The following is a 14,711-nucleotide window of genomic DNA, read 5'->3' on the forward strand; positions in this document are numbered from 1 at the left end:
GGGCAATTTCGGGGCTTCACCATGTTTCATTGAAATGTACAGCTGTGTGTCGTCCGCATAGCAGTGAAATGTAACATTATGTTTTCGAATGACATCCCCAAGAGGTAAAATATATAGTGAAAACAATAGTGGTCCTAAAACGGAACCTTGAGGAACACCGAAATGTACAATTGATTTGTCAGAGGACAAACCATTCACAGAGACAAACTGATATCTTCCCGACAGATAAGAACTATACTAGGCCAGAACTTGTCCGTGTAGACCAATTTGGGTTTCCAATCTCTCCAAAAGAATGTGGTGATCGATTGTATCAAAAGCGGCACTAAGATCTAGGAGCACGAGGACAGATGCAGAGCCTCGGTCTGACGTCATTAAAAGGTCATTTACCACCTTCACAAGTGCAGTCTCAGTGCTATGATGGGGTCTAAAACCAGACTGAAGCGTTGCATATACATTGTTTGTCTTCAGGAAGGCAGTGAGTTGCTGTGCAACAGCTTTTTCAATTTTTTTTTAGAGGAATGGAAGATTCGATATAGGCCGATTAGTTTTTTATAATTTCTGGATCAAGATTCGGCTTTTTCAAGAGAGGCTTTATTACTGCCACTTTTAGTGAGCTTGGTACACATCCGGTGGATAGAGAGCCGTTTATTATGTTCAACATAGGAGGGCCAAGCACAGGAAGCAGCTCTTTCAGTAGTTTAGTTGGAATAGGGTCCAGTATGCAGCTTGAGGGTTTGGAGGCCATGATTATTTTCATCATTGTGTCAAGAGATATAGTAATAAAACACTTTAGTATCTCCCTTGATCCTAGGTCCTGGCAGAGTTGTGTAGACTCAGGACAATGGAGCTTTGGAGGAATACCCAGATTTAAAGAGGAGTCCGTAATTTGCTTTCTAATGATCATGATCTTTTCCTCAAAGAAGTTCATAAATGTATTACTGCTGAAGTGAAAGCCATCCTCCATTTGCGAAGGCTGCTTTTTAGTTAGCTTTGCGACAGTATCAAAAAGAAATTTCGGATTGTTCTTATTTTCCTCAATTAAGTTGGAAAAATCGGATGATCGAGCAGCAGTGAGGGCTCTTCGATACTGCACGGTACTGTCTTTCCAAGCTAGTCGGAAGACTTCCAGTTTGGTGTGGCGCCATTTCCGTTCCAATTTTCTGGAAGCTTGCTTCAGAGCTCGTGTATTTTCTGTATACCAGGGAGCTAGTTTCTTATGACAGATGTTTTTAGTTTTTAGGGGTGCAACTGCATCTAGGGTATTGCGCAAGGTTAAATTGAGTTCCTCGGTTAGGTGCTTAACTGATTTTTGTCCTCTGACGTCCTTGGGTAGGCAGAGGGAGTCTGGAAGGGCATCAAGGAATCTTTGGGTTGTCTGAGAATTTATAGCACGACTTTTAATGCTCCTTGGTTGGGGTCTGAGCAGATTATTTGTTGTGATTACAAACGTAATAAAATGGTGGTCCGATAGTCCAGGATTATGAGGAAAAACATTAAGATCCACAACATTTATTCCATGGGACAAAACTAGGTCCAGAGTATGACTGTGGCAGTGAGTAGGTCCAGAGACATGTTGGACAAAACCCACTGAGTCGATGATGGCTCCGAAATACTTTTGGAGTGGGTCTGTGGACTTTTCCATGTGAATGTTAAAGTCACCAAAAATTTGAATATTATCTGCTATGACTACAAGATCCGATAGGAATTCAGGGAACTCAGTGAGGAACACTGCATATGGCCCAGGAGGCCTGTAAACAGTAGCTATAAAAAGTGAGTGAGTAGGCTGCATAGATTTCATGACTAGAAGCTCAAAAGACGAAAACGTCATTGTTTTTTGTTTTGTAAATTGAAATTTGCTATCGTAAATGTTAGCAACACCTCCGCCTTTGCCGGATGCACGGGGGGTATGGTCACTAGTGTAACCAGGGGGTGAGGCCTCATTTAACACAGTAAATTCATCAGGCTTAAGCCATGTTTCAGTCAGGCCAATCACATCAAGATTATGATCAGTGATTAGTTCATTGACTATAACTGCCTTCGAAGTGAGGGATCTACCATTAAGTAACCCAATTTTGAGATGTGAGGTATCACAATCTCTTTCAATAATGGCAGGAATGGAGGAGGTCTTTATACTAGTGAGATTGCTAAAGCGAACACCGCCATTTTTAACACCCCCTAACCCCTCCCCCAATACCGGTAACACCCCCTAACCCCTCCCCCAATACCGGTAACACCCCCTAACCCCTCCCCCAATACCGGTAACACCCCCTAACCCCTCCCCCAATACCGGTAACACCCCCTAACCCCTCCCCCAATACCGGTAACACCCCCCTAACCCCTCCCCCAATACCGGTAACACCCCCTAACCCCCTTGCTCAGTGCTGGGGAAAATTATAACTTGTTAGCTAGCGTTGTATTATAACTTGTTAGCTAGCGTTGTTAGAGATCTCGTTTTATATCTTGTTAGCTAGCGTTGTTAGATCTTGTATTATATCTTGTTAGCTAGCTTTGTTACATCTTGTATTATAACTTGTTAGCTAGCGTTGTTAGAGCTTGTATTATAACTTGTTAACTAGCGTTGTTAGATCTTGTATTATATCTTGTTAGCTAGCGTTGTTAGAGATCTCGTTTTATATCTTGTTAGCTAGCGTTGTTAGATCTTGTATTATAACTTGTTAGCTAGCGTTGTTACATCTTGTATTATATCTTGTTAGCTAACGTTGTTAGATCTTGTATTATAACTTGTTAGCTAGCGTTGTATTATAACTTGTTAGCTAGCGTTGTATTATATCTTGTTAGCTAGCGTTGTTAGAGATCTTGCTACATTTTCCAGATAGTTCTCTGACAGACTAGAGAATATCAGAACATCACCTCATAGCGACACAAGGCAACAACACTGTGTCCTCTAGGTTGCAGCCCCCAGTCCTGCAGCAGCTAGCCCAGCTCACGTAGCCCCGGCAACCACTCCTGCAGCAGCTAGCCCAGCTCACGTAGCCCCGGCAACCCCACGGAAAGGGCGTGTCTTCGCCAGCCCGCTAGCCAAGAAGCTCGCTGCCGAGAAGGGCATTGACCTGGCCCAGGTCAGTGGTGAGTGTACACACACACACACACACACACACACACACACACACACACACACACACACACACACACACACACACCTTCCTCTCTCTGACATATGTTTTTTGTGTGTTTCAGGCTCCGGTCCTGATGGTAGAGTCACCAGGAAAGACATTGAGACTTTCGTCCCCCCCAAGGCTGCCCCTGCTGTAAGTCACCACACACTCACTTTACTGCATTTATCCTAAATGTTTTTCAATGTGTTTTATCTTTTCTACTTACTATTGATACATATTTAGTATAAAACATTGTCTGTAGACCCATCTGATTCAATGTTCACTCTAGACTGGATTGGTTTTCTGATGCAATGTTCAGTCTAGACTGGATTACAGGTCGACCGATTATGATTTTTCAACGCCGATACCGATTATTGGAGGACCAGCCCATTACCGATTGTTATGAATACTTGAAATCGGCCCTGATTAATCGGCCATTCCGATTAATCGGTCGACCTCTAGACTGGGTTGGTTTTCTGGTGAAATGTTCATTCTAGACTGGGTTGGTTTTCTGGTGAAATGTTCAGTCAAGACTGGGTTGGTTTTCTGGTGAAATGTTCATTCTAGACTGGGTTGGTTTTCTGGTGAAATGTTCATTCTAGACTGGGTTGGTTTTCTGGTGAAATGTTCAGTCAAGACTGGGTTGGTTTTCTGATGAAATGTTCATTCTAGACTGGGTTGGTTTTCTGATGAAATGTTCATTCTAGACTGGGTTGGTTTTCTGATGAAATGTTCATTCTAGACTGGGTTGGTTTTCTGATGAAATGTTCATTCTAGACTGGATTGGTTTTCTGATGAAATGTTCATTCTAGACTGGGTTGGTTTTCTGGTGAAATGTTCATTCTAGACTGGGTTGGTTTTCTGATGAAATGTTCATTCTAGACTGGGTTGGTTTTCTGGTGAAATGTTCATTCTAGACTGGGTTGGTTTTCTGATGAAATGTTCATTCTAGACTGGGTTGGTTTTCTGATGAAATGTTCATTCTAGACTGGGTTGGTTTTCTGATGAAATGTTCATTCTAGACTGGGTTGGTTTTCTGGTGAAATGTTCATTCTAGACTGGGTTGGTTTTCTGGTGAAATGTTCATTCTAGACTGGGTTGGTTTTCTGGTGAAATGTTCATTCTAGACTGGGTTGGTTTTCTGATGAAATGTTCATTCTAGACTGGGTTGGTTTTCTGATGAAATGTTCATTCTAGACTGGGTTGGTTTTCTGGTGAAATGTTCATTCTAGACTGGGTTGGTTTTCTGATGAAATGTTCATTCTAGACTGGGTTGGTTTTCTGATGAAATGTTCATTCTAGACTGGGTTGGTTTTCTGATGAAATGTTCATTCTAGACTGGGTTGGTTTTCTGATGAAATGTTCATTCTAGACTGGATTGGTTTTCTGGTGAAATGTTCATTCTAGACTGGGTTGGTTTTCTGATGAAATGTTCATTCTAGACTGGGTTGGTTTTCTGATGAAATGTTCATTCTAGACTGGGTTGGTTTTCTGATGAAATGTTCATTCTAGACTGGGTTGGTTTTCTGATGAAATGTTCATTCTAGACTGGGTTGGTTTTCTGATGAAATGTTCATTCTAGACTGGGTTGGTTTTCTGGTGAAATGTTCATTCTAGACTGGGTTGGTTTTCTGATGAAATGTTCATTCTAGACTGGGTTGGTTTTCTGATGAAATGTTCATTCTAGACTGGGTTGGTTTTCTGATGAAATGTTCATTCTAGACTGGGTTGGTTTTCTGATGAAATGTTCATTCTAGACTGGATTGGTTTTCTGGTGAAATGTTCATTCTAGACTGGGTTGGTTTTCTGATGAAATGTTCATTCTAGACTGGGTTGGTTTTCTGATGAAATGTTCATTCTAGACTGGGTTGGTTTTCTGATGAAATGTTCATTCTAGACTGGGTTGGTTTTCTGGTGTTTAGGCTCCTGTTGCTGCAGCTCCTCCTTCCCCGGCTAGCCACGCCCCTAGACCTACCCCGGGTGTTGCCGCGCCAACAGGCACCTTCACTGACGTTCCTATCAGCAACATCCGCAGGGTAACACACACACACACACACACACACACACACACACACTAGTCCTGAGCGATTAACCGATGTCGGTTCAGTTACTTGAATACAATTTAGTATAAAAACATTGTGAGCCCAAAGCGCCGTTTCTCTAGAGAGAAATCAAATCATTCACTAGAGAAATTAAGTCAAGAACCATGTGGGACGCTGGGCTGAAGGGCTGTAGTTTTCATAAAGCAAATATTCAACCTATTTCAGAGCAGAAATGTGGTAATTAACTATAATGACCATAATCCATTGCGCCTGTTCCACTTGGACAGAGATGGATACACTTTTACACCTGCTATGTTAGGTTAGATACACATAGACCACATGACAGAGGAATGTAGCCTACACAACTATGAGAAAGAGGGATAGAGTTTGTGAAAGTATGCCTTATGTATTTTGAACTAGTCAAATGAGCTCCCGAGTGGCGCAGCGGTCTAAGGCACTGCATCTCAGTGCAAGAGGTGTCACTACAGTCCCGGTTCGTATCCAGGCTGTATCACATCTGCCCGTGATTGGGAGTTCCATAGGGCGGCGCACAATTGGCTCATCGTCGTCATTATTGTAAAAAATAATTTGTTCTGAACTGACTTGCCTAGTTAAATAAAGGTTAAATAGAAATAAGGGCAGACAGCTCTGCAGCATATTTAGGCTGGCTAGCTAAATACAATGACTAAAGACTGTAGGGTATGGGGAATAGGAGGACTAAAGACTGTATGGGGAATAGGAGGACTAAAGACTGTAGGGTATGGGGAATAGGAGGACTAAAGACTGTATGGGGAATAGGAGGACTAAAGACTGTACGGTATGGGGAATAGGAGGACTAAAGACTGTATGGGGAATAGGAGGACTAAAGACTGTAGGGTATGGGGAATAGGAGGACTAAAGACTGTATGGGGAATAGGAGGACTAAAGACTGTAGGGTATGGGGAATAGGAGGACTAAAGACTGTAGGGTATGGGGAATAGGAGGACTAAAGACTGTATGGGGAATAGGAGGACTAAAGACTGTAGGGTATGGGGAATAGGAGGACTAAAGACTGTATGGGGAATAGGAGGACTAAAGACTGTACGGTATGGGGAATAGGAGGACTAAAGACTGTATGGGGAATAGGAGGACTAAAGACTGTAGGGTATGGGGAATAGGAGGACTAAAGACTGTATGGGGAATAGGAGGACTAAAGACTGTAGGGTATGGGGAATAGGAGGACTAAAGACTGTAGGGTATGGGGAATAGGAGGACTAAAGACTGTATGGGGAATAGGAGGACTAAAGACTGTAGGGTATGGGGAATAGGAGGACTAAAGACTGTATGGGGAATAGGAGGACTAAAGACTGTAGGGTATGGGGAATAGGAGGACTAAAGACTGTAGGGGGAATAGGAGGACTAAAGACTGTACGGTATGGGGAATAGGAGGACTAAAGACTGTATGGGGAATAGGAGGACTAAAGACTGTAGGGTATGGGGAATAGGAGGACTAAAGACTGTATGGGGAATAGGAGGACTAAAGACTGTACGGTATGGGGAATAGGAGGACTAAAGACTGTATGGGGAATAGGAGGACTAAAGACTGTAGGGTATGGGGAATAGGAGGACTAAAGACTGTAGGGTATGGGGAATAGGAGGACTAAAGACTGTATGGGGAATAGGAGGACTAAAGACTGTAGGGTATGGGGAATAGGAGGACTAAAGACTGTAGGGTATGGGGAATAGGAGGACTAAAGACTGTATGGGGAATAGGAGGACTAAAGACTGTAGGGTATGGGGAATAGGAGGACTAAAGACTGTATGGGGAATAGGAGGACTAAAGACTGTACGGTATGGGGAATAGGAGGACTAAAGACTGTATGGGGAATAGGAGGACTAAAGACTGTAGGGTATGGGGAATAGGAGGACTAAAGACTGTATGGGGAATAGGAGGACTAAAGACTGTAGGGTATGGGGAATAGGAGGACTAAAGACTGTAGGGTATGGGGAATAGGAGGACTAAAGACTGTATGGGGAATAGGAGGACTAAAGACTGTAGGGTATGGGGAATAGGAGGACTAAAGACTGTATGGGGAATAGGAGGACTAAAGACTGTAGGGTATGGGGAATAGGAGGACTAAAGACTGTGTGGGGAATAGGAGGACTAAAGACTGTATGGGGAATAGGAGGACTAAAGACTGTATGGGGAATAGGAGGACTAAAGACTGTGGGGAATAGGAGGACTAAAGACTGTGGGGAATAGGAGGACTAAAGACTGTATGGGGAATAGGAGGACTAAAGACTGTATGGGGAATAGGAGGACTAAAGACTGTATGGGGAATAGGAGGACTAAAGACTGTATGGGGAATAGAGGGACTAAAGACTGTAGGGTATGGGGAATAGGAGGACTAAAGACTGTAGGTATGGGGAATAGGAGGACTAAAGACTGTATGGGGAATAGGAGGACTAAAGACTGCATGGGGAATAGGAGGACTAAAGACTGTATGGGGAATAGGAGGACTAAAGACTGTAGGGTATGGGGAATAGGAGGACTAAAGACTGTATGGGGAATAGGAGGACTAAAGACTGTATGGGGAATAGGAGGACTAAAGACTGTATGGGGAATAGGAGGACTAAAGACTGTATGGGGAATAGGAGGACTAAAGACTGTATGGGGAATAGGAGGACTAAAGACTGTATGGGGAATAGGAGGACTAAAGACTGCATGGGGAATAGGAGGATTAAAGACTGTAGGTATGGGGAATAGGAGGACTAAAGACTCTAGGTATGGGGAATAGGAGGACTAAAGACTGTAGGTATGGGGAATAGGAGGACTAAAGACTGTAGGGTATGGGGAATAGGAGGACTAAAGACTGCATGGGGAATAGGAGGACTAAAGACTCTATGGGGAATAGGAGGACTAAAGACTGCATGGGGAATAGGAGGATTAAAGACTGTAGGTATGGGGAATAGGAGGACTAAAGACTGTAGGGTATGGGGAATAGGAAGACTAAAGACTGTATGGGGAATAGGAGGACTAAAGACTGTATGGGGAATAGGAGGACTAAAGACTGTAGGTATGGGGAATAGGAGGACTAAAGACTGTAGGTATGGGGAATAGGAGGACTAAAGACTGTAGGTATGGGGAATAGGAGGACTAAAGACTGTAGGGTATGGGGAATAGGAGGACTAAAGACTGTAGGGTATGGGGAATAGGAGGACTAAAGACTGTAGGGTATGGGGAATAGGAGGACTAAAGACTGTATGGGGAATAGGAGGACTAAAGACTGCATGGGGAATAGGAGGATTAAAGACTTTAGGTATGGGGAATAGGAGGACTAAAGACTGTAGGTATGGGGAATAGGAGGACTAAAGACTGTAGGGTATGGGGAATAGGAAGACTAAAGACTGTATGGGGAATAGGAGGACTAAAGACTGTATGGGGAATAGGAGGACTAAAGACTGCATGGGGAATAGGAGGATTAAAGACTTTAGGTATGGGGAATAGGAGGACTAAAGACTGTAGGTATGGGGAATAGGAGGACTAAAGACTGTAGGGTATGGGGAATAGGAAGACTAAAGACTGTATGGGGAATAGGAGGACTAAAGACTGTATGGGGAATAGGAGGACTAAAGACTATGGGGAATAGGAGGACTAAAGACTGTAGGTATGGGGAATAGGAGGACTAAAGACTGTAGGGTATGGGGAATAGGAGGACTAAAGACTGTAGGGTATGGGGAATAGGAGGACTAAAGACTGCATGGGGAATAGGAGGACTAAAGACTCTATGGGGAATAGGAGGACTAAAGACTGCATGGGGAATAGGAGGATTAAAGACTGTAGGTATGGGGAATAGGAGGACTAAAGACTGTAGGGTATGGGGAATAGGAAGACTAAAGACTGTATGGGGAATAGGAGGACTAAAGACTGTATGGGGAATAGGAGGACTAAAGACTGTAGGTATGGGGAATAGGAGGACTAAAGACTGTAGGTATGGGGAATAGGAGGACTAAAGACTGTAGGTATGGGGAATAGGAGGACTAAAGACTGTAGGGTATGGGGAATAGGAGGACTAAAGACTGTAGGGTATGGGGAATAGGAGGACTAAAGACTGTAGGGTATGGGGAATAGGAGGACTAAAGACTGTATGGGGAATAGGAGGACTAAAGACTGCATGGGGAATAGGAGGATTAAAGACTGTAGGTATGGGGAATAGGAGGACTAAAGACTGTAGGTATGGGGAATAGGAGGACTAAAGACTGTAGGGTATGGGGAATAGGAAGACTAAAGACTGTATGGGGAATAGGAGGACTAAAGACTGTATGGGGAATAGGAGGACTAAAGACTGTATGGGGAATAGGAGGACTAAAGACTGTAGGTATGGGGAATAGGAGGACTAAAGACTGTAGGTATGGGGAATAGGAGGACTAAAGACTGTAGGGTATGGGGAATAGGAGGACTAAAGACTGTAGGGTATGGGGAATAGGAGGACTAAAGACTGTAGGGTATGGGGAATAGGAGGACTAAAGACTGTATGGGGAATAGGAGGACTAAAGACTGCATGGGGAATAGGAGGATTAAAGACTGTAGGTATGGGGAATAGGAGGACTAAAGACTGTAGGTATGGGGAATAGGAGGACTAAAGACTGTAGGGTATGGGGAATAGGAAGACTGAAGACTGTATGGGGAATAGGAGGACTAAAGACTGTAGGTATGGGGAATAGGAGGACTAAAGACTGTAGGTATGGGGAATAGGAGGACTAAAGACTGTAGGTATGGGGAATAGGAGGACTAAAGACTGTAGGGTATGGGGAGTAGGAGGACTAAAGACTGAATGGGGAATAGGAGGACTAAAGACTGTATGGGGAATAGGAGGACTAAAGACTGTAGGGTATGGGGAATAGGAGGACTAAAGACTGTAGGGTATGGGGAATAGGAGGACTAAAGACTGCATGGGGAATAGGAGGACTAAAGACTGTAGGGTATGGGGAATAGGAGGACTAAAGACTGTAGGGTATGGGGAATAGGAGGACTAAAGACTGTAGGGTATGGGGAATAGGAGGACTAAAGACTGTAGGGTATGGGGAATAGGAGGACTAAAGACTGTAGGGTATGGGGAATAGGAGGACTAAAGACTGTAGGGTATGGGGAATAGGAGGACTAAAGACTGTAGGGTATGTTAAGCACAGAGATAATGTTAGATGGTTGTCAGGCTGATACTGCCTGAGATGAGATGATGACTTTAAGGAATAAAATATAATAAAGTCATCAAATAAAAACTAAGTAATTTTCACAACTGAAAAATTGCCTTTGGAATTTTCATTCAAATACTCAAATCTTCTTGTCATTATTTCATAATACATTTAATGTTTTAAAAATAATCGTGATTAACTGTGATTCTCAAAACTGAACCGACCTCAAAACGACACCTATCGCTCAGCACTAAGGCACGTACACCCACCAGTTAACTACGCCTCTGAAAGATACCTTCAGCATTATGTTAAACACTGTTCTGTGTGTCCAGGTGATATTGTGTTTGTTGTTACCTAGGTGATAGCCCAGAGGCTGATGCAGTCCAAACAGACCATTCCCCACTACTACCTGTCTGTTGACGTCAACATGGACCAAGTCCTAGAACTACGCACTGAGCTCAACGCTGTGAGTCTGTCTGTCGTCTCTCTGGCTGTCTCTCTGGCTGTCTCTCTGGCTGTCTCTGTCTAATCCTTCCTCTGTGATCAGACAGGACTCAAACTCCGTAGTAGAGAGGTTGTCTGTCTCTGGCTGGGAGTCTGTCTGGCTGTCTCTCTGGCTGGGAGTCTGTCTGGCTGTCTCTCTGGCTGGGAGTCTGTCTGGCTGGGAGTCTGTCTGGCTGTCTCTCTGGCTGGGAGTCTGTCTGGCTGTCTCTCTGGCTGGGAGTCTGTCTGGCTGTCTCTCTGGCTGGGAGTCTGTCTGGCTGTCTCTCTGGCTGGGAGTCTGTCTGGCTGTCTCTCTGGCTGGGAGTCTGTCTGGCTGTCTCTCTGGCTGGGAGTCTGTCTGGCTGTCTCTCTGGCTGGGAGTCTGTCTGGCTGTCTCTCTGGCTGGGAGTCTGTCTGGCTGTCTCTCTGGCTGGGAGTCTGTCTGGCTGTCTCTCTGGGATTAGACAGGACTCAAACTCCGTAGTAGAGAGGTTGTCTGGGTCTGGCTGGGAGTCTGTCTGTACCTCGTGGGGTTTTCTGAGGGCTCTATCAACATAAATGACCTGTCAGCTTGACCCCCAGCACCTTGATGAGTTTCTAAGCATGCCGCTGAGAGACATTGTGAGATTCTGGGAAAAGTCTGTCCTCTCCTACGTGACCCGGAAACTGGTAAATGGTGGAGGCTAAGGAGGAGGAGGCTAAGGAGGAGGAGGCTAAGGAGGAGGAGGCTAAGGAGGAGGAGGCTAAGGAGGAGGAGGCTAAGGAGGAGGAGGCTAAGGAGGAGGAGGCTCAGGAGGAGGAGGCTAAGGAGGAGGAGGCTAAGGAGAAGGAGGCTAAGGAGGAGGAGGCTCAGGAGGAGGAGGCTCAGGAGGAGGAGGCTCAGGAGGAGGAGGCTCAGGAGGAGGAGGCTAAGGAGGAGGAGGCTAAGGAGGAGGAGGCTAAGCAGAAGGAGGCTAAGCAGAAGGAGGCTAAGGAGGAGGAGGCTAAGCAGGAGGAGGCTAAGGAGGAGGAGGCTCAGGAGAAGGAGGCTCAGGAGAAGGAGGCTAAGGAGAAGGAGGCTAAGGAGGAGGAGGCTAAGGAGAAGGAGGCTAAGCAGGAGGAGGCTAAGCAGGAGGAGGCTAAGCAGGAGGAGGCTAAGCAGGAGGAGGCTAAGGAGGAGGAGGCTAAGGAGGAGGAGGAGGCTAAGGAGAAGGAGGAGGCTAAGGAGAAGGAGGAGGCTAAGGAGAAGGAGGAGGCTAAGGAGAAGGAGGAGGCTAAGCAGGAGGAGGCTAAGCAGGAGGAGGCTCAGGAGGAGGAGGCTCAGGAGGAGGAGGCTAAGGAGGAGGAGGCTAAGGAGGAGGAGGCTAAGGAGGAGGAGGCTAAGGAGGAGGAGGCTAAGCAGGAGGAGGCTAAGCAGGAGGAGGCTAAGCAGGAGGAGGCTAAGCAGGAGGAGGCTAAGCAGGAGGAGGCTAAGGAGGAGGAGGCTAAGGAGGAGGAGGCTAAGCAGGAGGAGGCTAAGCAGGAGGAGGCTAAGGATACTCGTGTGTGTGTGTGTGTGTGTGTGTGTGTGTGTGTGTGTGTGTGGTGTGTGTGTGTGTGTGTGTGTGTGTGTGTGTATGACGGGCTCCCTATCACAGAAGCGTTTTGAAATCTTCCACACCCCCATTGAATCAGCCATTGTTCTCTCGGAGGAGAGAAGCACACGTTTAAAAACGATATGGAGATACATTGGGGCTGGACGTCAGAGCAGCGTCAACACTCAGCATGTCAGGTGCTAAATACACCAGCACAGAGCACAACCCCGTCAATGGAAATCTGCTTAGGTGGATACAAAATCAATCCACAGTTCTTCATCAGGAAATTTGAAAGGACTGAAGGATGTGTAAGTACAAGCATCAACAGTCATGACAAATGACCAAAGAAAAGAGCTATCGCTGACAAGGGGCAAGCCTGACAACTTCTCATTTAACTGATTCCTTTAAAGCCTATTTAATCATTAAATTCACAACAACTGACAAATTCATTACAACCTCCCAAATAATCTCTATTGGCCTATTATATAATCTGATTTCATATGTTACTTTCCACCAACCTCCCAAATAATCTCTATTGGTCCATTTGTATCAGCTGATTTCATGTTTCCACCAATGACCATAGGTTTCTTCCCAGCGTTCTACAGCTCTGAGCCAATCATCGGCAGCAGACAATAAAACCCAGTGTATTTTTATTTTATTTTCATCTCAAAGCTGGGGGGAAATGCAACACCAGGAATGTAGCTGATTTCATTGATTACAGCGAGACCAATTTATTTCCAGTGTGAAATAAAACAATTTCCCGAATTGGGATGAATAAAGTAATACTCTACTCTTCTTCCTAGGAGGTAAAGACCCAGAACATCAAGCTGAGTGTGAATGACTTCATCATTAAAGCCAGCGCTCTGGCCTGCCTCAAGGTCCCGGAAGCCAACTCCCAATGGCTCGACTCAGTCATCCGACAGTAAGTACATACTCTGCCTCTTTCCATCTCTCTCTCCCTCTTTCTCTGTCTCCCCTGGTCTGTGTCCCCTGGTCTCTCTTTCTCTGTCTCCCCTTGTCTGTCTCCCCTTGTCTGTCTCTCCTTGTCTGTCTCCCCTGGTCTCTCTTTCTCTGTCTCCCCTGGTCTGTGTCCCCTGGTCTGTGTCCCCTGGTCTGTGTCCCCTGGTCTGTCTCCCCTGGTCTGTGTCTCTGTGTCTCTCTCTCCCTCTGTCTCCCCTGGTCTGTGTCCCCTGGTCTGTGTCCCCTGGTCTGTGTCCCCTGGTCTGTCTCCCCTGGTCTGTGTCTCTGTGTCTCTCTCTCCCTCTGTCTCCCCTGGTCTGTGTCCCCTGGTCTGTGTCCCCTGGTCTGTGTCCCCTGGTCTGTCTCCCCTGGTCTGTGTCTCTGTGTCTCTCTCTCCCTCTGTCTCCCTGGTCTGTGTCCCCTGGTCTGTGTCCCCTGGTCTGTGTCCCCTGGTCTGTCCCCCTGGTCTGTGTCTCTGTGTCTCTCTCTCCCTCTGTCTCCCCTGGTCTGTGTCCCCTGGTCTGTGTCCCCTGGTCTGTGTCCCCTGGTCTGTCTCCCCTGGTCTGTGTCTCTGTGTCTCTCTCTCCCTCTGTCTCCCCTGGTCTGTGTCCCCTGGTCTGTGTCCCCTGGTCTGTGTCCCCTGGTCTGTCTCCCCTGGTCTGTGTCTCTGTGTCTCTCTCTCCCTCTGCCCCTGTCTCCCCTGGTCTGTCTCCCCTGGTCTGTCTCCCCTGGTCTGTCTCCCCTGGTCAGTCTCTCCTGGTCTGTGTCTCTCTCTCTCTGTCTCTCAAGGGCTTTATTGTCAATGGAAACATTTGGTCAGGTATTCTGCCACTGTGTCTCTCTGTTTAGGGACAAATAACATTCTAGTTTGCTCAGTTTTTTTGTTAATTCTTTCAAATGTGTCAAGTAATTATATTTTAGTTTTCTCATGATGTGGTTTGGTCTAATTGTGTTGCTGTCCTGGGGCTCTGTGGGGTCTGTTTGTGTTGCTGTCCTGGGGCTCTGTGGGGTCTGTTTGTGTTGCTGTCCTGGGGCTCTGTGGGGTCTGATTGTGTTGCTGTCCTGGGGCTCTGTGGGGTCTGTTTGTGTTGCTGTCCTGGGGCTCTGTGGGGTCTGTTTGTGTTTGTGAACAGAGCCCCAGGACCAGCTTGCTGAGGGGACTCTTCTCCAGGTTCATCTCTCTGTAGGTGATGGCTTTGTTATGGAAGGTTTGGGAATCGCTTCCTTTTAGGTGGTTGTAGAATTTAACGGCTCTTTTATGGATTTTGATCATTAGCGGGTATCAGCCTAATTCTGCTCTACATGCATTATTTGGTGTTTAACGTTGTACACTGAGGATATTTTTGCAGAATTCTGCATGCAGAGTCTCAATTTGGTGTTTGTCC

At 45.8% G+C, this 14,711-nt stretch overlaps 2 protein-coding genes and 1 long non-coding RNA gene across 3 annotated transcripts in view; all 3 read left to right on the top strand.

The window, feature by feature from the left end:
• The window catches only part of LOC106563967 (dihydrolipoyllysine-residue acetyltransferase component of pyruvate dehydrogenase complex), a 46,042-nt gene that overhangs the window by 14,263 nt on the left and 17,068 nt on the right, over positions 1-14,711 (top strand). Inside the window, exons 7-11 of the mRNA XM_045690327.2 lie at positions 2,910-3,087; positions 3,199-3,269; positions 5,039-5,152; positions 10,689-10,796; positions 13,170-13,288. Of these exons, the coding sequence (XP_045546283.1) occupies positions 2,910-3,087; positions 3,199-3,269; positions 5,039-5,152; positions 10,689-10,796; positions 13,170-13,288 (590 nt within the window). The remainder of the gene's footprint in view (positions 1-2,909; positions 3,088-3,198; positions 3,270-5,038; positions 5,153-10,688; positions 10,797-13,169; positions 13,289-14,711) is intronic.
• LOC145859278 (uncharacterized) lies at positions 5,162-10,215 on the top strand. The gene is made up of 3 exons (XR_014379507.1): positions 5,162-8,574; positions 8,633-9,458; positions 9,517-10,215. It is a non-coding gene; the product is annotated as an uncharacterized LOC145859278 (long non-coding RNA).
• On the top strand, positions 10,805-13,002 carry LOC145858953 (uncharacterized). Its single transcript, XM_082957613.1, has 2 exons — positions 10,805-12,357; positions 12,920-13,002. Exons 1-2 carry the CDS (start codon positions 11,487-11,489, stop codon positions 13,000-13,002), a joined length of 954 nt encoding a protein of 317 aa, XP_082813739.1. The 5' UTR covers positions 10,805-11,486.

Source organism: Salmo salar, chromosome 11 (genome assembly GCF_965601325.2).
Source record: "Salmo salar chromosome 11, fSalSal1, whole genome shotgun sequence".
NCBI classification, from domain to species: domain Eukaryota; kingdom Metazoa; phylum Chordata; class Actinopteri; order Salmoniformes; family Salmonidae; genus Salmo; species Salmo salar.

Excerpts from the sequence above, each read along its gene's own strand:
- LOC145858953 (XM_082957613.1), top strand. The coding sequence starts at position 11,487 with ATGGTGGAGGCTAAGGAGGAGGAGGCTAAGGAGGAGGAGGCTAAGGAG. Across the intron at positions 12,358-12,919 it reads GTGTGTGTGTGTGTGTGTGT|CTGATTTCATGTTTCCACCA; the intron begins GTGTGTGTGTGT and ends CATTTGTATCAG.